The following is a 21,015-nucleotide window of genomic DNA, read 5'->3' on the forward strand; positions in this document are numbered from 1 at the left end:
TGCCCGCAGCAAGTTGTTTGTGCTGTTCTGTCTCCATCTACCATGAATGGACCTTCAAGCAGCATCTTCCTCACAACGCCAGCCTTCCCAATGCAAATGATTTCACATGATGGTGTCTGAACAAGCCCCACCCACAGTGATAACGAAATTTTTTTAACAATTTTAAATAATACTCTAAACCAAATTAATACATTAAAGAAACAAAGGGAATTCAACTAATTGGAAATTAGATGTGCCCCAAGCTCCCCAATATCAGTTACATTTAAAAACATTCAGAGGCAATTTCAAAGTAACCACCCAATTAAAACAATTTTATAATTATTATAACATTTAAAAAGCAAACACTCAAAAATACATTAACCCAAATAAATAGATAAGAGTAACAAAGGGAATTCAAATAATTGGAAATTACCTGCAACTTATTTCTGTCCCTCACAAACTCTCCTTTGAAACGAATGGAGTCATCAAGTCTGCTCTGGGTTTAATCTGGTGTGGCTTCAATGGGCAAATTTTAAATCCTATTGCTGTCTCAGGACAGAGTTACATGAGAGTTTAATGGAATAGTTTCTTTTTTACAGATTTATAACTACATAGAATTGCTGGCGTTTCTCTATGTAAGTGGCAGGAGGATGGGAGCTCCTGTGCGGAATGTGTGTGGATGTGGAAGTCCTGAACTTTCTCAGAGGTGCTCAGCAACGATTTGCTGACTTCACGCTAACATTGGATTCCTCATGGAGTCCAGTGGCAAAGCATGAATTTTCTGCAGTTTCCCAGCAGTTACACTTGGGATTCTGCCTGTTGAACCTTCACAAGGTTACATTCAGTAGACAATAGGACGGTAAACGAGGGTATTGGTATGAGTAGGATGTTTCTTTGGCTTTGTTTAGAGCTAGAGCTAGAGTCTTATCCAATGCAGACAAGGACTACTAGCACAGGCAAAGCAGAGCCATCCTGCACTGCAGGTTCCTTTCATCACAGGAGATCTGCTCATGGAAGTTGGAATGCCAAATGAGAAGCAACTTTCAGAAAGATTGAAGTAGAAGGAATTAATAGTAGTTTGCTCTGACAGACACGATGGGCTGAATGTTCCCTTTCTGTTGTGTTAACATAAATGGCTCTGGCAGTGACATGTATGTGAATACCTGACTCCCCATTCCCCAACTAACAAATTATACTCTTGGAAAAATTATACTCCTGTTCCCATTATTTTTCCAATGAAAAGACAAACAGAGAGACTTCAAACTCAAATTCATAATATGCTGAAAAGATAAACAAAACCATTTAAAGAATCTTCAGTTCAGATATGATGAATGGAAAACAAGTATACTGAATATTCAGTTACCAATGTGTTTGCATCCATTTATCCTTTAAATTTCAATTGCATCTTTCCACTTCTTTCCTCATTAAATTGATAGGGTGGTGAAGAATGCACATGGCATGCTTGCCTTCATAGGTCGGGGCATAAAATATAATAGTTGGACGTTATGTTGCAACCTTACAAAACATTGGTTAGACTGCACTTGGAGTTTTTTGTGCAGTTCTGGTCACCACACTAGAAAAGATGTGGTTGTGCTAGAGAGAGTTCAGAGGAGATTCACCAGGATATTGCTTGGATCGGAGAACTTTAGCTCCAGGGAGAGATTGGATAGGCTGGGCTTGTTTCCCAGGAGTGTAGGAGGCTGGTGGGTGACCTGATAGCGGTGTGTACTATTATAAGAAACATAGATAGAGTAGATTGTCAGAACCTGTTTCCCATGGTAGGTATATCAAAAAAAAGGGCATAAGTTTAAGGTGAGAAGAAGGAGTATGAAAGGGAATTAGAGAGGAAAGTTTATTTACAAAGAGAGTGGTTGATATCCAGAACTCGCTGCCAGAGGAGGTGGTGATCATTAGGTTTAAGAGACTTATAGAGAGGCACTTGTAGGCAAGGCACAGAAGCATACAGACCTAATGTGGGCAAATGGGATCAGTTTAGATGATTGCATAGACACGGTAGGTCAAAGGACCCATTTCTGTGCTTTACAACTCTATGACTTTAAGTACTCAGGAAAGTTCAGCAATAGCCCTTTAACACAGCTCCAAAAGTCCTCCTTAAATGTTTGCAGTCAATGAATAATGATCCCTTAAGTGATAACGGCTAATTGCATGATCATTCCACTTTTTTTTATTGACCTGTCAGGAGAAATTGAAAAAGCAGAAAGAACAGCATGAAGCTTTGGTTTCATCCTTGCAAAAAGAACACCTTCAACAAACACAACAGTTAGAGGTGAAGTGGAAAGAAAAAGTACGGTACGTTACATTCTACAAAGCAATACTTGACCTGCACTGAAATATATTTATTATAATCAGCTATGAATCTTGTACCTGTCTCATCAACTCAAAAGCTTACCCTGAGTGTAATACAAACTGCTAGAGGAACTCGGCAGGTTAGGCAACATCAGTAGGGGGAAATGGACAGTCGACATTTCAGGTCAAGACCCTTCATCTGGACTGAAAGAGGGGAGATAGCCGGTATAAGGATGTGAGGAGGAGGGGTGGGGTGAGAGCTGGCAAGTGATACTGGCTACCTCCCCTCTACCTTTCATTCCAGATGAAGGGTCTCAACCTGAAACGTCGACTGTCCATTTCCCTCTACGGATGCTCCCTGCCCTGCTGAGTTCCTCCAGCAGTTTGTTTTTTGCTCTAGATTCCAGCATCTGCAGTCTATTGTGCCTCCATTACTCTATGATAATTGCCTTTATAATTAGTTTAGCTTTTTTAATGATTTCTGCATATTATAAATTTGAGTTTTAAGTTTACAATTTCACCTGCTTATTTATTGCAAAGCTTCCATTTTCCAATAAAGTTTTAGTACGCTTTTCAGAGTTCACAGGAAAATTGAAGTTTTGATGATCAATTTCTTAACATACTTCCATTGGTGCAAGTTACAATGGGGTAAATATAACTGCACACCTTGGATAGTGCAAGCTTTTTCTTTATTTGTTCATTACTATACGCATAGGTCACAGGATCTGTCAAGCCTGCCCTGCCATTTATTAAGATCATGACTGATCTCATTGTAACCTTAGTTCTGCACTCCCAACTGCCCCTGATAAAGTTTCACCCTTTGCTTATCAAGTATTTACCTCTGCCTAAAAAAATTCTACCACTTTTTGAGAATGAGAGTTCAAAGACTGATGAGCTCTCAGAAAAAAAACTGTTCATCTCATCTCTGTCTTAAACCGATGATCCCTTATTTTTCAACAGTGACTCCTAGATCCAGATTCTCCATACATCCTCCCTATGTTCACTATGCCAAAACCAATTAGGATCTTACATTTCAAGCATGTTCCCTTTTGTTCTTCTTAACTCCATCAGATATGACCCAATTCTGTCCAGTCTTTTCTCAAAAGACAACCCATCCATTTCAGGTATTAGTCTAATAAACTTTCTCTGAACTGTTTTCAAGGCATTAACATCCTTACTTAAGTAACACAATCAACATTATACACAATACTCCAGATATGGTTTCACCAGTGCGCCATATAACCATAACCTCTTTACTTATGTATTCAATACCTCTCAATAAACAATAGCATCCTAATTATTTGCTGTACCTGCATCCTTGTCTTTTGTAAATCATGTACCAGGAAAATCTTCTACATCTCAGAGCTCTCTAGTTTCTCACCATTTTAATAATATTCTCATTCTTGTTTTTTTTCATCCTGCCAAAATGGACGATTTCACATTCACAGAATGTGGACCTCACTGGCAAGGCCAGGATTTATTCTTCATCCCTAAGTGCCCCCGAGGCTGGTGATCAGAGGGAAGGTGAGGGTGGCAAAGTGTGTGAGGAGTACTGGGGTTGTATCCTGGGGGGACTGATTGCAGACCCAAGGGAGAGCTGTCATACTGTGTATTACTTAGAGAACATCCCCAAGATGGGCTCCCTCTGGGCTCCACACCCTTTGAATAATACTAAATTAGGCCTATAAGCATTGTGAAAGCCTACTTCTGCAAGAGTAACCCATGCCATCTATGGGCCACATGTTTCTGATTCAAAATCCTGGAAATGGTGTCCAGAAATGTGTTGCATGCTATTAGGCAGCACTGGGCATATCCGGGGTCCCTTGAATGGTAGCACCTCAGGCACAGAGAGCCTAGAAGGAAGACCAGAGACTCTGTGGAATTCACGGTAAGTCCTGGATATTCCTCTGCAAATTGTCTTTCAATAAATTGAAGCACATGACACACTAAAGCATGGTGCTATGTAATCCAGTTTCAGGTCACCAACCTTTTGTCGGAAGTAATCAGCATGATGCACTTGTTAATGCATTTGTACTCAAGGCTGTAAATTGCTGTAAATGGATCTTTGGGCACAGCATGCCATATTCCATACCAGAAGTTTTAACTAACTACTAACCTCTGCATTAATAATAGCAGTCTGGTCTATATAATCCCAAGAGCCATTAGTGCACAATGCATGTATGTAAAAAGTCAATTCTGTAAACAGAAATGGTAATAGCAAAAATGAGATCGTTATGATTTGTTTTGTTATTCACCTTATTGATTTATATGAGTAATATGGAATTTGAAACATTAAAATCCTGTTGAAATTTATTCAGCGGCCTGTAATTTATTATAGAACTATAAACAAAATAGTGGAGTAAAAGGTGCAGAGCAACCAATTCAATAATCTTGTTAGGTAACATATTTTCAGCATGAATGCTGGAATAGTATTATTCTTCGGCAGAAAGAATCAAATAGCAGGTAAAGCTACTCTACTGAATTACTACAGTGATTTCTAATGTTATAAAGGGGATATTATTATAATGGTCCATTTTTATTGTCACAATTCTTTATTATAAAGGGTCCATTTCACCCGAAATACACACTTATTAATGTCTCTCGGTTCTACAGTTTTTCAAAGCTCTCCTGGCAACTTGCTACCCTTGAATAGAGAGCAGAACAATCATTAATGATGTCAGTGTAGACCAGATTTAAACAGATGAAGCACAAATTCCAGGGAGGAATGGAAGAATCCAGCAAGGATTTGGCTGTAATTCCATGAGATTTTCATTTTTAATTCATTTGGTTTCAGAACCAGTTAAAGAGTTTTCCTTGTGCAGTTTATATGTTTTTGTTTTCAATGAGGATGAGAAGAAAAAAGTTTTATATTCCTGTTGTTTTACCTTTTCCTCCATGATAATGTTTGTCATGAAAATACATGTCCACAATTGACGTTTTGGTGTCAATCCGTCTTTTTCTTGGGTCAGTTTTATTTCCTTATGCTGTGAAGTGTCACTTGCCCAACTAGTAAGAGTATTGTAAGAATGTGATAAACAAAATTATGCATTATTGCATTAGCATCTTTATGGTATAACTGATTATATGGAAACATTTATTATTTTGAAGCAAATGTATCATGCATTGCAATGTCCAATTCTAATTGTATTCGATACAACAAAAGTAGTAAAACAAACATGTCTAAAAACACCCATCTATATAAAGCAGACATTTACTGCTCATCCCAGATAGCTAACATTGTAAACGATATGAACATCCCCTTGAAAACCAGAACCACTTTACCCATCTGGTTCATTCATGCCCTATGCCAGGTCTGACACAGTGTGCTTCACTCTAGGCTGCACCCTGAGCAACAGGTCTCTCAATTCCAGGGGCAATGAGGAGCGAACAATAACTGCTGGCCTTCTCAGCAACATTCAATGTTGGTGTAGACAATTTTCAACAGCACCAAGTCTGTAAAAGCACAAGGTGGCATTGGTGAAATTAAAGAGCCTTGGTGTAGTGAAATCTCTTTGCCTGGTATACACTGCAGCAGATAAATCAGTTGAGCTGTGTGTTTGAAGGCATGCACAGTTCCCTCCCAGGGGATGGAAAGGTTCCTCTGCCGCGGAGATCTCTATAAGACCAAAGCTAGGAACTGTCAGGGGGACTTAGGGGAATTAGTAATCAGGACTCTGAAATCATTGGGCGGAGGGATCACATAATTCTTAGGATGAGGGTGGGGGCAAATACCCAGGTAATTCAGCAGATTGGACAGGGTAGAACGGTGGGGGGCTGGAGTTACAATCTGAAATTGACAAAGTGATGACTGAAATTGCAGCAGGTGGGCACTAAGATCTCAAGAGCTTGGGGCAAGGGGGAGCCGGAAGAATGGGGACAAAGGGAAAAGGGAGTCTTAGTAACGGGGAATGAGAGGAATGGGGGTAGAAGTGAAGACAGGGAGTTCTGGGGGCAGACACGGAGAGGAGAGTTTCATACATTTGTCCCATTCGTTTTTCCCCATCTATGTGAATTTTTGGGGGCCTCTCAGACATTAACTGCTGGCCTGAAACCACGTATAACCATTCCCATTTGCAAGAGGCCCGACATTTATAAGGTGAATCCTACACCGGACATCCCTGGGTTACAAACACCTGACTTATAGACACGCCCTACATACAAATGAGCTCCCATAATATTATTAGATTCAAAAGACCAACATAGATAAGTTTATTCCTGCAAACAGCAGAACTATTTTCCTCTCCCTGTCCACTTCTAGTGATTGTTCTTTTTCATCAGTCTTATGTGTTTGTGATGCCATTCATTACAATACTGTGGAGGTGTGGTTACCATATCGAGTGATTTTTGTGTATTTTCTGACATGGACAAAATCAGCTTATGGACATCTGTAAAATCGGAACCCATTCATTACCTGGGGATGGCCTGTTTGATGTATTTGCAGAAGTCAGGTGATCTGATGTCATATGACATGATGTCACATGATCTGCTCACATAGATATGATCACATGGTCAGAATATCATGTGAATGAACTTCCAGGACTGTCTCCATCTAGATCTGGAGACCGATTACATTACTGAATCACAAAAAGATTACGGTGTGAGGGAACCTGTCCCAGTTCTATGTGAGAGCAATCCAAATCATCCCACTTCCCCACCCTCTCCCCATCACCCTGAAAATTCTTCCCTTTAGGTACTTGCTTCTTTCTCTATGGAGAGCTGTGATTGAATCTGCCTCTACCACTATCCTGGCAGTACATTCCAGAGCCCAACCACTCACTCTGTAACAAAAGTAAATGGCTTTTCCTCATGTCACCTTTGGCTGCTTTGCCAATCACCTTCTGGCCCACTGCCAGTCCAAACGGTTTCTCTGCCTGCACCCTTTATGATTTTAAATACCTCTAACAGAACCCCTCTCAGCCTCTTCCGTTCCAAGGAGAGTAACCCCAGTGTCTCCAGTTTACCCAGATTCTAATGAGTTGCTGACTGTTTCCATTCCATTCCACAGCACTTCAAACATTAGGAGCTATAAGAACACAGACGGGTGAGATTCCCAGATGGGGGACTATATTATTCATCCCCCCCCCCAACTTAATTTGTCTGGGATCTGTTAAGCATCTATTTCTGTAGCATTCACCTTGAGGCAAGTAACCTGAGGATATCTCCCTCAACGGAAGGGGACCAGGGATAACAATAAACTAGGAAACCTAGTGAGCAGAAAATAAACTGAGAACCCATCTTGCTGGTAGGGCTCCAGGTTTAGGCATAGGTCCACGTGAAGGTGAAAAGAGAGGGAGTGTCGCAGGAGATACAGCCAATCCGGGAATCTTTGGCTCATCCAGTCCCCTACCCCACACACCCACACACACACCCACACACACACACACACACACACACACACACACACACACACACACACACTGACCATTTTGAAAAATACAAAACTTGCAAATAAAGAACTGATGCAGTTCCCTTTTGGAGTCCCTAAGGTTCCTGCATTCAGCTTTGTTTGTATCTTAAAAGACTGTCAGTTTTTTTTTGGAGCTTCAGAGCAGTTTGGCTCTGGATTAAAAAATGAAAGTTATCTTTTTATTGCCTTCCTCAGATGTGACAGTGAGAAGCTGCAGGAAAGGCTGAAGAGAGAACATGTAAGTGACAAGCAGTCTGCTCTGGCTCACCTGCAGCAGGAGAAAGAGCATGAGATGGAAACCCTGCAGAAAAAGTGGAAAGAAACAACAGGAACGCTTGAAGCAGAGGTAAACAGATGAGAGGGGTAACAGACAATTGGGCAGTTCACAAAATTGTTCTTGCATCAGGGGGGTTTGCCTGCTAGAAGCAATTATCAGCAAGACGGCTGCGTTTTCTCTTCACTCAAACTCATGGGTGTAAAGTAGTGAATGGGTAAGATGGTGTGTTTTAGCTCTGAGATGGATTTCACCTGGATTTGGATTTTGGACAGATGGAATGCAGAGCAAAGATCAATCCACCTGACTATGTTACTTTGAGGACAGTCTACTCTTTAAATCCTTGGCCTCATTCACAACCTTACCCTTCCCTAAGCCAACCACCTGAAATGGGGCAAAGAGGTAGCTGGTCGATGGCTATGATCAAAGATTGGGAGGCTGGTTGGCATGCTCTGAGAGGCAGGTAAGTTATGAGCTGCAGATGAATGTTGTTAATATTCTCGCTGTCAACCTAGGAGTTGCAGTCAGGGAAGCTCAATGTGTCAGTGGATGTTCCTGCAAGAAGGAATGATGTGGTGTCACATGAAGGGAGGTGATATAACTACGACGATCTCCCAGAGAAGCACAGCTTCCACCTCCACTGCTCTTCAGAAAAGTGAGGGGACGTTGTCCTAGGCCTGTAAGATCAGTGAGAGGGAAGGGATCCCTGCGAGCTCACCTCCTTCCATCTGCTCTCTCTGAAAATGGAGCTCGTGAACCTTGTATGGCTGCTCCCCCTTCCATTCTGGTAACCAGTGAAGAGAAAAGTCCATTGCTCGAATCCTCTTGTATGGAAGATTGAACTCCCATTAAAGACACTTTAGAATTGTCTTTAGCAGACAAACTGTCTAAGACTAGAAAACTATCTCCAACACCTTTGTAGCACTTCAGCTGAGGACCTTGAGCGCTGCTTTACATACAGCTGGGGAATGGTACCATCTGCAGCTTCCCCTCCAAGTCACACACCACCTTGACCTTGAAGTACATCACTGGTCCTTCATCATCATTAGGTCTATATTTAATCTCCCAATCCAACAGCACTCTGGGGGCTACCTTCAACAAAAGACCTGCACTACTTCAAGAGGATGGCCCATCACAACCTTCCCTAAGGCAATAGATGCTAAAATTTAAAAATTGATCCTGGAAATCATGATTTTTGATGGATATTTGAAAAATGAATTAAAGTAAAGCCAAAGCATTAAAGCTTTGAATTTTAATTCTCTTTTTATTTCAGCTTGCATGTGCGAAGAAGAACTTAGAACAACAAATAAACGCTTCCCAAGCTGCAGTCCAGTTGCTTCAGTCCCAACTGAATGAAGAAAAGGAAACTCTCCTGCAGAACGTTCAGTATGTCACCTCGCTAAATCAGGATCTTAAATCCCAGCTTGAGACCCTAAAACAACAAGCCCTCAAAAGTGAGGAGAGGAGTAAACAGCAGGTAATCGTGGTAAAGGGTTTGCTGTAACTTGTTTCTCAAATGGAAGTAACTGTTGTGGGCCTTTGTTTCACAGTATCACTCCAGTGACTGTGCTGTTGAGGTCCAAAGGGCCAAACCATGCTCACTACATTCAGACACACAGGCCCCTGTATCAGAGGAGGCTTGGTTCCCCTGGCACAGCTTGAGCAAAAAGTGGATTCTGATGAATGGCCAGGGTATCAGGGTGAAAACAGGCAAACTGACTTCCCAGCACTGCCCTCCCAGCCTTTGACAACCTGATACTCTCAAAGGAAGGTTTCAATTATATCTGATATTCACTAAAATATCAGACACTGCGGGGGGGGGGGGGGGGGGGGGGGGGAGAGTCAAAGAGGTGCTCGTTTTAATGAAAGCAAATGGACATTCTCAGCAGAGAGATAAATGCCAGGAGGGATATCCTGTGTACCTGGGTGGTAGGAAGACTCCCCCGGAGGGGGGAGTCACCAGCCAGTCAAGCAATACGAAAATAAATTTCGTGTCCTCACAAAAAGTGTTGGATGCCAGGTCACTGAAAACTGTTGCAGCAAGACATTTCGGTAAATGGATAAAAGATTCACTCATTCATTCATGTTTCACAATCAGTGCAGGAAGACCTGCAAACCAGCATGTGAGGGATTATTAAGTATCATCTCAGCTCCTCTACCAAATCTTGGTCTAATGTGTTGTTGGTAACCACTGGAGTGTGAAAAGCGTCACTTGGATTGCTCTGGGGGCCATGAAATCACAGGCTCCCAATATGAAGTATCTCTCTATCAGGGAGTTCTTTATATTCTGTACGGACAGTCGCCACCTCCTCAGGCTGTAGATGCTGAGCAGGGACATCACCTTGCAGTCGTCACCTTCCTCTAGGCCTTACATTACATTTCTTCTGCTATTCAAGCTGCACCTTGTGAGCCCTTGGATACTGAGTCTTCTTACTGCTCTTCCTCTGACACCAAATGCTGGAGAGGTTGTGCACTACACCAGACACCACTTGGGTCTCCACACCTGCTGGGCTTGTACTGCAGGGTGCCCCCTGACTGATACAGGACATGGAATCTCATTTATAGAAGACCAGTGGTGTTTTCCACAATGTTTTCAGTACTTGCGTGGTTTCCATTGTTTGTGTGCCCTGCTGATATGGCAGGAGTGCAAATTAGTATGAAGATCCAGGGAAGTAAAGGGCAGCTCCTATTGCCCAGGATCCCTTCCCTGGGGCAGTGCTGGCTGCTGAGAATCTCTGGCTGTGAAGTCTCCCTGCAGACGAAGGCGGAGGAGGCAGGAAAGGAGGAGAGTAAATTTGCAGGGCAAAAGGGATATTTAATCAGCAGTCTGGGTGCCAGCAGTGCATTGTTAAATAGATATTGCTGCCACAGTTTCAGTAAGTCACAATGAACATTTTAGATAAGATATCTTTATTAGTCACATGTACATTGAAACACACAGTGAAGTACATCTTTTTGCGTAGAGTGTTCTGGTGGCAGTCCGCAAGTGTCGCCACGTTTCCGGCGCCAACATAACATGCCCACAACTTACTAACCCGTACGTCTTTGGAATGTGGGAGGAAACCGGAGCACCCGGAGGAAACCCAGTTCAACTACAGCAGGAATACTGTGTCCATCTTTGAGCACCCCACTGTAGGAATGATGTGAAAACCTTAGAGAGGATGCAGAGGAGATTTACCAGAATAATTCCTGGGATTAGTTATATGAATACTCTGAAGAAGTTGGGGTTGTTCTTGAAATGGAGGAGATTGCAAGGAGATCTGATAGAGGTATTTAAAAGCATGAAAAGTCCAGACAGAGTATAAGTGTGAAACTGTTTCAAATGGTAAAAAGGTTAAAGATCAGAGGTTATAAAATGAAGGTAGTTGGCAAAAGATCCATAAGTGACAAGAGGAAAAAACTTTTTATGCAGGGAATAGTTAGGATCTACAATGCACTGGCAGGGGTAGCTGCAAGGCAGATTTAATTATTGCTTTTAAAAGGGAACTGGCTAAGAACTTGAATGGAAGTATAATTACATTGTTGTAAGGAGAGAAGAGGGGAGTGGGACCAGCTGGATTGTTCTTGCATGGAGCTGTAAGGTTCTTGATGGGCCAGATGGTTTCCTTCCATGCAATAGTCTTTGTGATTCTGTAAATATCAGTAAAACTGGAAAATTTGGCCTCCTCTGAGGAGCATCATTACCACATTTCCACTGATAAATGCCAAGTCTGGTTTGATGGTTTTTAGTATGTTTTTGGCGATTCAGGCATCACTGGTAAGGTGAGAATCTACTACTTGTTCCCAGTTTCCTTGAGGAAGTGATGGTGAACCACCTACTTGAACTAATGTATTTCATCTGGTGAAGGTGCTCTTGACAATGCTGATAAGCAGCGAGTATCTGGATTAACGGCCAGCAGTGATAGAGGAATGGAAATTGCTTATGTGTACTCAAGCATGGTCACTCAATCACACAGTTGCTAGAGAAATCATGGCTTGTGTTAACCAGTGAGTGTAGTAGTTATATAAATAAGCAAAATTGTAACTCTATTTTTTTTTTGAAGGAGGATAATTACCAGAATCAGCTTAAAACACTGACAGAGGCTGTACTAACGTCCCAGAGAGAAATATCCGAGCTGCAGAAAGAAAGGACACTCCTTCAGGATAATGTGGAATGGCTCAACAAGGAACTGGAATTAAAGAATCAGGAAGCCATGCAGCAGAGAATTAAAGAGGAGCATCACAAGTTAGTAGCTTTTGCTCAATGAAAATATATTTTGTTAGAGAAAGCAAAGGGAATGGGATAAAGGGAAATTGCTCAGATTTAATGAAGTGTTCCATTCTGGGCCACTCTTCTTTCCGATATCTATGAATGATTTGGACTTAGGGATTGAAGGAATAAAGATACGGAGACAAAGCTTACTGACACTGCCATATTGTCCATGCCCATTGAAGATCTGTGGGGTTAATATGAATGTGCCTTTTCCAAGTCCACTGGTATCAACTAGCCCATTGTAAATGCCCTGTAGCAGAGACTTGTACAAAGGACAATGTTAAATGCTCTGCAGCAGAGATTTACCCAAAGTAATGACTTCTTGAGGGAGAGCTGGACAAAGCCTTGCCCGCAATATAACTGAATAAACTTTGACATCCAGCTAAGCCACACTCCTGGGCTCCACTGTTAACCCTGTCAAGGACAATGAAAGCCTCTGAATGTACCAAAAACATTTAGAATTTTTTTTGTAAGAATAATCACCTGACAATTGATTTTCTCATGAAAAGATTTATACCTTTTTTGCTTAGTGGTGGTACAATATTACACAATTTCTATTTTTCCTGCCGTAGATCACTGGAAGAAGAGCTGAAGGCAGAACATGAAAAGGAAGTCAATTTGCTGAAACAAAATCATTTGAAAGAAATCCAAGGCATTGTGTCTGATTTCAGCAGCTCCCAAACCCGTCTCCAAGCAAAAATAGTTTCCTTGGAAACTGAGTAAGTGTTCCATTCCCTGTTAAAACACTAGAATGAAAATAAGAAATGGCGCTCGAAGGTGCTTGTTTTAAATGGTAAAACCAACAAAAGGCATGAAATTTCTGTGATCAATTTGACGACACCCAAATCTGGGGCAAAATCAGTACCACTAAATTCATACTATGTTTTAGGAATTTCTGGAATCAAGTGGGGCAACTCTAGAAGAGATGCAATTCCACTTTCCAAATGGACATGGTGTGGTTGGGTGGTGGTGCAGTGGTTAACTTGCCAGTTTAAATACCCAGAGGTGTAACCTAATGATCCAAAGACCGGAGTTCATTTCCCACAAGGGCAGCTGTGGAATTTATATACAGATCTTAGAAGAACAACAGTTAGTCTTATAAGATACAAGACAAGTTTATTAGTCACATGTACATTGAAACACACAGTGAAATGCATCTTTTGCATAGAGTGTTCTGGGGGCAGCCCGCAAGTGTCACCACGCTTCCAGCGCCAACATAGCATGCCCACAACTTCCTAACCCATACGTCTTTGGAATGTGGGAGGAAACCAGAGCACCAGGAGGAAACCCACGCTGACATGGGGAGAATGTACAAACTCCTTACAGACAGTGGCCTAATTGGACCCAGGTCGCTGGCGCTGTAATAGCGTTATGCTAACCACTTAACCACACAAACAGTGGATTGTCATTAAAAACATCTTTTGGTTTACTAGTCAAAATCAAGTTTATTGTCATATGCACAAGTTCATGTATGCACAGGTGCAATGAAAAACTTACTTGCAGCAGCATCACAGGCACGTAGCATCAGAGACACAACATTCACAAGAAAAACATAAACATAAATTAATGAAAAAAAGAACACAATTAGAACAAGAAGAACAAAGTCCGTTGTAGTGCAAAGTTGTAAAAGTGGTCATAGTGTTGCTATACTGAGGTAGTGATTAGGGTTGTGCAGGTTGGTTCAAGAACAGAATGGTTGAAGGGAAGTATTTGTTCTTGAACCTGATGGTGTGGGACTTCAGGGTTCTGTACCTCCTGCCTGATGGTCATTCAGGGGAGGAATTCTGTTTATTCTGGCTTCTTACCAACCAATGTAATTGACTCTTTCTTAAATCCTGTCTGAACTGACCTAACAAGCCACTCAGTTTAGCTCATAGCCAGTTACAATAAGGGATTATCTATAGAAGCTAATATTGCCAGTGATACCTTGATTCCAAAGAGTTTCAAAGAAAATAGGGTGGCACAGTAGAGCTGCAGGAAGCACAGCTATCTCACAGCTCCAGCAACCTGGGTTCGGTTCTAACCTCTGGTTCTGTCTGTGTGGAGTTTGCACTCTTTGTGGCTAGATGTGTTTCCCTCGGGTGTTCCAGTTTCTTCCCACAGCCCAACGACAGGCTGGTTGGATGGTCAATAGACAATGTCAATTGCCCCTAGTGCAAGTAGATGGTAGGAGTATCAAGAGGCTGTAACAGGCGTGTGTGAGAGAATACATTACAGGGAAATAAGTGTGGGGGAATGGAATTGGTAGGATTGCTGAGAGCCAACAGAGATGGACCGAAGGGTTTCCTTTGCTGTTATGTAATATGAGAACTACATTTTTGACAAGACGTTATTAACATGACACCATTAGAATTAGAGGCGATTTCTTTGCTTTTTCTTAACTGTGACTTGTAATGTGAAGGATACCTCACTGTGTGCACAGCTGAAATCATCTTCTGGGTATGTGGTGCATAAAATACAAACTGGCAAGGTATTTCCACCACAGTGGGATAGAATAACTCACGCACCTTTATTTATCTTGCCTTGTGCTAACTCTTGTCAAGTGACAGTATAATTAATTACACCAATTTGTTAATAAATAACTCATAACAAACTCTTTAAAACTTACAATGATTTGCAGATTGAAAGAGATAGAAGAAAAATCACAAAAGCATGAATCCAAACCAGAAGATTTACACCTCATTAATAAGCTTCAAGATAAGCTATCAGAAAGTGATCAGGTTACTAAAAGACTCCTGGTAAGTGGTTACTATTTGGGGCTTTTCAATGTGAATCAACCAAAGTGTTGACCCAAAGTCCTCTGGGGAGAAAAAAATCTTCAGTTCCCATTCAAAAATTTAGTTCACTTCTTAATTATAAAACACTATAAAGTCATAACTGCAACAATCTCTATCATGTAAAGGAAATAAAATGCATTTTGTTTTCAAGAAGATTATAACAAGTATATTGAAGTACAGTTCACTACACCTGAGAATAAGAAAAAAGACATATACACAGCAATTTCACAGGACAGCAGATGTCATGTTTCTAACAGAAAGTTACTTTAATCTCATTTTCAAAGCTCGAAAAACAAAGGAATTTCTTGTGTCATGTTTGCTGGGCAGCTATTCCCTACAATAAACCTTTACTGGGTCACTTACAAGTTCAAATATAGTTCATGAAAAAGTGGATATTTTCCTCAGTGACAGCTGTCGTGCTTTAAGTAGGAAACCTGTGTCACCAAAATGCTGTTCACTTATCCATCACTGAAATAAATGTTCTGTTGAGACTGTGCAATTAACTGAATTCTGACAGTATCAGTTCTCATCCTTGCTTGGATGTGACAATAGATAAAAAGGGGTTGCAGATTTCAGTCAGATTTTCAGTGCCTGCATTAGTTTGCAAATTGAAATATGTAGAAACTTAGGGCAAAACTCCCAAACCTTCAAGCAGTTCTTCTTCCTATAATGCTTAAATCTTCTAACTACATTGTCAATCTTCAGGATTTGAATTCTGATACATGCAGTTACTGATATTTTGTGACTTTTGTTGCTTTTTTCCCTAATCCCCTTGAAATATTCCAGTTTTATGTTCACATTTACTTACTTAAGCGGTCACTCAGGATGGAGGATGATCTGCTTCCATGTGGGTTCTGGGGTTACCAGGGTGACTGATGTAGGACATGCAGACTTATCCACAGATGGGGCATATGGTGCTTCATGGGTAATGGGTAGTTTCCAAGGTGGTGTGCTTTATCTGCCAATTACACTAGACATCTGGTTCTCAGCACCATTCCAAATGCTCCTCCACTTTGAGTGGACATGGGACAAGGAATCCCTTGAGTTAGAGGGGTACTTACATTTTTTCTTTGAGCACATCCATGAATCTTTTCTTCTGTCCACCTGGTAATCTCTCCATGTGACAGAGCTTGGAACAGAGTGTCAGTTTTGGGAGTCTGGTGTGAGCCATGTGAATTTTGTGGCTAGCCAAGGGAACCAAGTGAGTGTAACTAGGGCCTCATTGCTGGGGATGCTGGTTGGGGAAAGGACATTGATGCTGATTCACTTATCCTGTCAGTAGATTTGATGGAGACAAAGCTGGTCGAGCAAATTAAGTGGTGATCAGTCCAAGAGTCCATCTGTGCCTGTCATAGCACAAATCATGTGGACATCCTTGCAGTCTCTTGCTTGGATGATTATATAATTGAAATCAGGGCTCTGACAAAGTAGGATGCTTCTTATGACAAAACCCTGCTCCAAGCATTTTTGTCAAGAGGCAGAGTCGGCCTTCACTACTCCATCCCTGCCAGAGAGTTGTGTCTTTTCCCCACCCTGGCATTGAAATCTCCCAGGATGGTCAGTTTGTCTTCCTTCCACTGTATTGCAGACCAGAGTTTTTTCCAAGGTCACAGCAGAAGTCCTCCTTAGCCTCCATCCATTGCTTTCACACTGATGACCATTATTATGGCACATTCAGCCCAAAAAGTCACCAGCTCCAGAAGAGGGTTATGAGACTAATCCCAGAGGGAGAGTTGTTGACACACACAGCCTGTTAAACAAGTTCACCTGATTCATTGCTGGAGAAAAGTATTTCTATTTTGTGTAATGTCCCTGGCTTAGAGATCTTGGTGATGTCCTTTCATCCAAAGAGGGGTGGTGCAGAATATTCAGACCCCAGGGAGTAAGTATTAACAATTAAAAGCAAAAAATTGCAGAAATCTGAAACAAAAACAAATACCCAGCAGGTCAGGAAGCATTCACGGAGAGAAAAACAGATAATTTTTCAGGTCAGTGACCATTCATCAGAACTATCGAGTTCTGATACAAAATGTAAAGACTGTTTTTCAGAAATGATTGAATTCGTTCTTGATTCCTGAGGGTTGTGATATAACCAGTCGGAAGATGAGATGCTATTCCTCGCATTTATGTTGAGCATCATTGGAACAGCTAAGGAACCCAAAGCGGGAGTGGGATGAATTAAAGTGATTGGTACCTGGAAGCTTAAAGGCTCTCTTGTAAACTGAACGGAGGTGTTCTTGCACAGCAGCCACCCAAATCTGTATTTGTTTCCATGCAAGTGCAGTACACTAAATTGAAAGACGTACAATTGAGATGTTCCTTCAGCTGGAAGGGACATTTGAGTCTCTGGATGGTAGGAAGGAACATTATGTAGAGGTTGCTAAGTTAAATCTTGACCTGGGTCTTTGCAGAATTTGTTTGCAGGTCCCCAGCAGTGTTTGGGTAAGCTGACTGCAATGGGGCAAGGTAGGAACATGGGCATATTGCAGACTCCATGTGCACCTGTCATCCGGCACCATGAGCACTGATTATCAATTTCACAGTCCTGCAGTTGTACGAATCAGCAGGAATATATCATTGTACAGCTTTCCCTTCCAAACAAGCCAGTGTGTATTTCATGGCATCAGCTGCACAGAATCAAGGTGCTTTTTAGAAACAACCTTCAAAACTTACATCACAAGGTATTTTATAGCAGAATTTCAGGAGAATTCAGTCAGTGTCCCTGCCCCCACACCACAACCCCACCATCACCACCAGTAATTTTTTTGTCCATATTCTAGTATTTAGCTTGTACTCTTGTGATGCATAAAACTCGGTTGCAGAAGCATTTAAGGTGAAAATTGAATCCATGTTTTTTGTTCCACTGACTAAACCAGTAATTTTTAGTTTTCAGATTAAAGATACAAGGTCACTCACCTTTTTTCTGAACAGTGGTCCACTTAGCTCTATAGTACAAGGCAAACAATTCTTGTTCTGTCCAACAGAAGTGAGCATTTTCAGTATCAGAATTTTTCACAACCACTTTTAACCCCTGGAGCCTCAATGTTAAATTAGTCTGCTGACAATATCTTGCTTTCAACAGCTCTGATTATAAAAGCTTTACGTGCGGCACCAAATCCCTCAGATTCACTTGGGCATCATTCTTTCTCCTTGTATTGTTCCATTTCCCACAACGTGACAAAACTGAAAATCACTGGTTTGCTGCATTCAACCTCGGCACATCTTTTCATATCATTATTTTAAAACCTCACAAAGTGGAACTTTCTCTTGGCGCCAAACTAAAATATTTTAAGACATTTGGAGGTAAAATAACTTTTCTGAGAGTAAATTAGTTTGTTATTTGCAAACTCATTGATTTCATTTATCACATCTGTGTTCCATCTAACTGATAGGATGACAGGAGGTTTCGGCAAATAGCCTTGGCAAACAGTGAAAGTAACATCAATAGATCTTTTGCCAGAAGTCCTATACCTGGAAGCTTCACTCCTACCATGAAGGTAAATTAGTTTTCAATCTGTTAAAATATGTGGAAGATATGACATGTCCAACAGTGAAATTGGATGAAGGATTGAGTTACAAATTTGTAAATTAAACAAAGGATCTTGCATACTATATCATTGAGTTGAGTCATACATGAGACATTGTCTCCCACTGTTGTACCAGCAGAAGAATGTGGGTGTCTGGCAGGAGTGTAGAGCCAGACATGGGTGAAGAGCAGAAACACTGTCCTATTCTTGGATGCCACTAACTGGCCTATTTCCCAACAATTAGTCCTTCAGTAACTTGGTGCTGAAGTGTTATTGAACAGGAAGTGCAATTTTTAAGGCCACAAAGGTCCCTTCAAAATGTTGTACTACTCATTTCAGTGACAGTGAGGAGGTGTTCAATCCCCTGCAGCAGAACAACCTCCTCACTGTCACTGAAATGAGCTACAGAGCTACAGTTCTTCAAAGACAGTGACCTCAGTTAGTAAGGAGAGGAAGTATTCAATGCAATCCAGGAAGAGGTTCAACCACCTCAAGGTTAAGGAAAGTAGAAAAGAACCCATACTAGGCTGCAAGTCTACTTATCATTGCCCCCTTCTGTACTCTATGGCTTCAAAGTAGTACTATACTCTGTGCCATTCACCTTACCAGCTTCTAATGAATCTTCCCTCAACCATTCCTGCATGATCCCACTTCCCTCATCTACTTCCTCACACTCTAATTCTTTAGGACATGCATTTCCCTTGGCTTCCCATTCTGTTCTAATTCAGTTCAATGGAAGTAGAAGAAAAAAAATTTTTGCCTGATATTCCTTTTCTCTCTTCTAATATTATACATGATATACAAGTGGCAACACAGGTCCAGAGGGTGGTGAAGGGATAATGGCATGCTTGCCTTTATAGGTTGGGGCATAGAAGATAAAAGTTGAGACATTATGTTGCAACTTTATAAAACAATGGTTAGACCCCACTTGGAGTATCGTGTGCAGTTCTGGTCACCAGACTAGGAAAGATGTGGTTGCGCTGGAGAGAGTGCAGAGGAGATTCACCAGGATGTTGCCTGGATTTGAGGACCTTAGTGAAGATTGGATAGGCTGTCATTTTTTTTTCCCCCAGAGTGAAGAGGTAGATAATCAGAATACTTTTTCCACGGTAGGTATCTCAAAAACAAGAGGGCATGGATTTGAAGTGAGAGGAAGGAGTTTTAAAGGGGATTTGAGGGGAAAGTTTTTTTTTGTTTTCACACACATAAAGTGGTTGATACCTGGAACACGCTGCAGAATAGATGGTGGAGTCAGAAACAATCACTGTGTTTGAAACTTAAACACAGGCACTTAAACAGGCAAGGCAAAGGAGGATATGCATGTAATGCGGGCAAGTGGGATTGGTATTGATAGGCAAAAACGTCAGCATGGACACAGTGGGCCGAAAGGCCCATTTCTATGCTGTACATCTCTGTACCTATTTTTTTTAAATTTCTTGTCTCATTACCATCTCATTTTGGCTAGCACTGTTAACCCTTTTGATACCTAACAACCAATACCTCCATCCCATCACACCTGAGCTACCTCAGTTTCCATCACAGACCTATATGTCACGTCCCTCTCTTACATATCTCACCAGCACACACACACCTCTCCTGCACTTCCTTTAAAGCTGAAGATGCTGGAAATACTCAGCAGATCAGACAGTTCCTGAGACAAGAGAAATAAGATTAATTTTTCAAAGTTTGTATCCTATTGTTAGAATTACTACGGCCTAACCAGCTTTATTTGATGCTTGCTTAGAAACTGTTCATCTTTAGCATCTTAAAATCATGATAAAAAGTTTGATGACGGCCCTCATTGCATATGCCCAGTGTAGCTCGTGTATTACTTGTGCAATCCATGCATATTGTAAATAACTGCATATTCTGGGAAATTGAAATAAAAACAGAAAATACTGGAAATATTCAGGTCAGTCAGCATCAGTGGAGAAAGTCATAATTAGAATTAACATTGCTAGCAGATGAAATGTTGTTTCCCACTCCACAGATGCTGTCTTGACCTATTGGGTACTTCCAGTACTTTGTTTTTATTCCTCAAAACTAAATACTCTTTCAGGCAAATGCTTTCTATGTCTTGCCAGTTAATGGAATATGGCATACGTCAACATTTTGGGGGATAACTCACAGGACTAAATTGCAGGGCTCTAGAAAATCATGCAAGACTCTAAAGCATTATTTGAACCTTTTGATTGCCTTTTGGTATTGATCATGTTTTTCTGTTGGGTCTTCAACTTGTAGTGGTTACCTGAAAATGCAAATTAATGTGTATTATTTAAGCATGATAGCCTCATGCAAGTTCATTCATTCGTTTTGTATACAAGATGCAATGCATGTAGCAATCTTGGTCCAAAGACTAATAAAATGCACAGCTCAAACCAACACATTTTTGTGTGTGCACACAAGTGGCTAAGTGATTTGAGATTTCCCTTATATTAGTTACTCCAAGCTGCTGCAGAACTCTCTTGCCCTTCTGCTCCCCATCTGATGGG

At 41.2% G+C, this 21,015-nt stretch overlaps 1 protein-coding gene across 1 annotated transcript in view; it reads left to right on the top strand.

Moving 5' to 3' along the window:
* Window positions 1-21,015, top strand: part of LOC127583975 (protein FAM184B-like) — a 158,878-nt gene that overhangs the window by 127,573 nt on the left and 10,290 nt on the right. Inside the window, exons 11-18 of the mRNA XM_052040449.1 lie at window positions 2,180-2,289; window positions 7,889-8,039; window positions 9,241-9,444; window positions 12,011-12,192; window positions 12,792-12,938; window positions 14,840-14,957; window positions 18,389-18,493; window positions 20,456-20,458. Of these exons, the coding sequence (XP_051896409.1) occupies window positions 2,180-2,289; window positions 7,889-8,039; window positions 9,241-9,444; window positions 12,011-12,192; window positions 12,792-12,938; window positions 14,840-14,957; window positions 18,389-18,493; window positions 20,456-20,458 (1,020 nt within the window). The remainder of the gene's footprint in view (window positions 1-2,179; window positions 2,290-7,888; window positions 8,040-9,240; window positions 9,445-12,010; window positions 12,193-12,791; window positions 12,939-14,839; window positions 14,958-18,388; window positions 18,494-20,455; window positions 20,459-21,015) is intronic.

The sequence above is a fragment of the Pristis pectinata genome, chromosome 2 (genome assembly GCF_009764475.1).
Source record: "Pristis pectinata isolate sPriPec2 chromosome 2, sPriPec2.1.pri, whole genome shotgun sequence".
Classification (NCBI taxonomy): Eukaryota; Metazoa; Chordata; class Chondrichthyes; order Rhinopristiformes; family Pristidae; genus Pristis; species Pristis pectinata.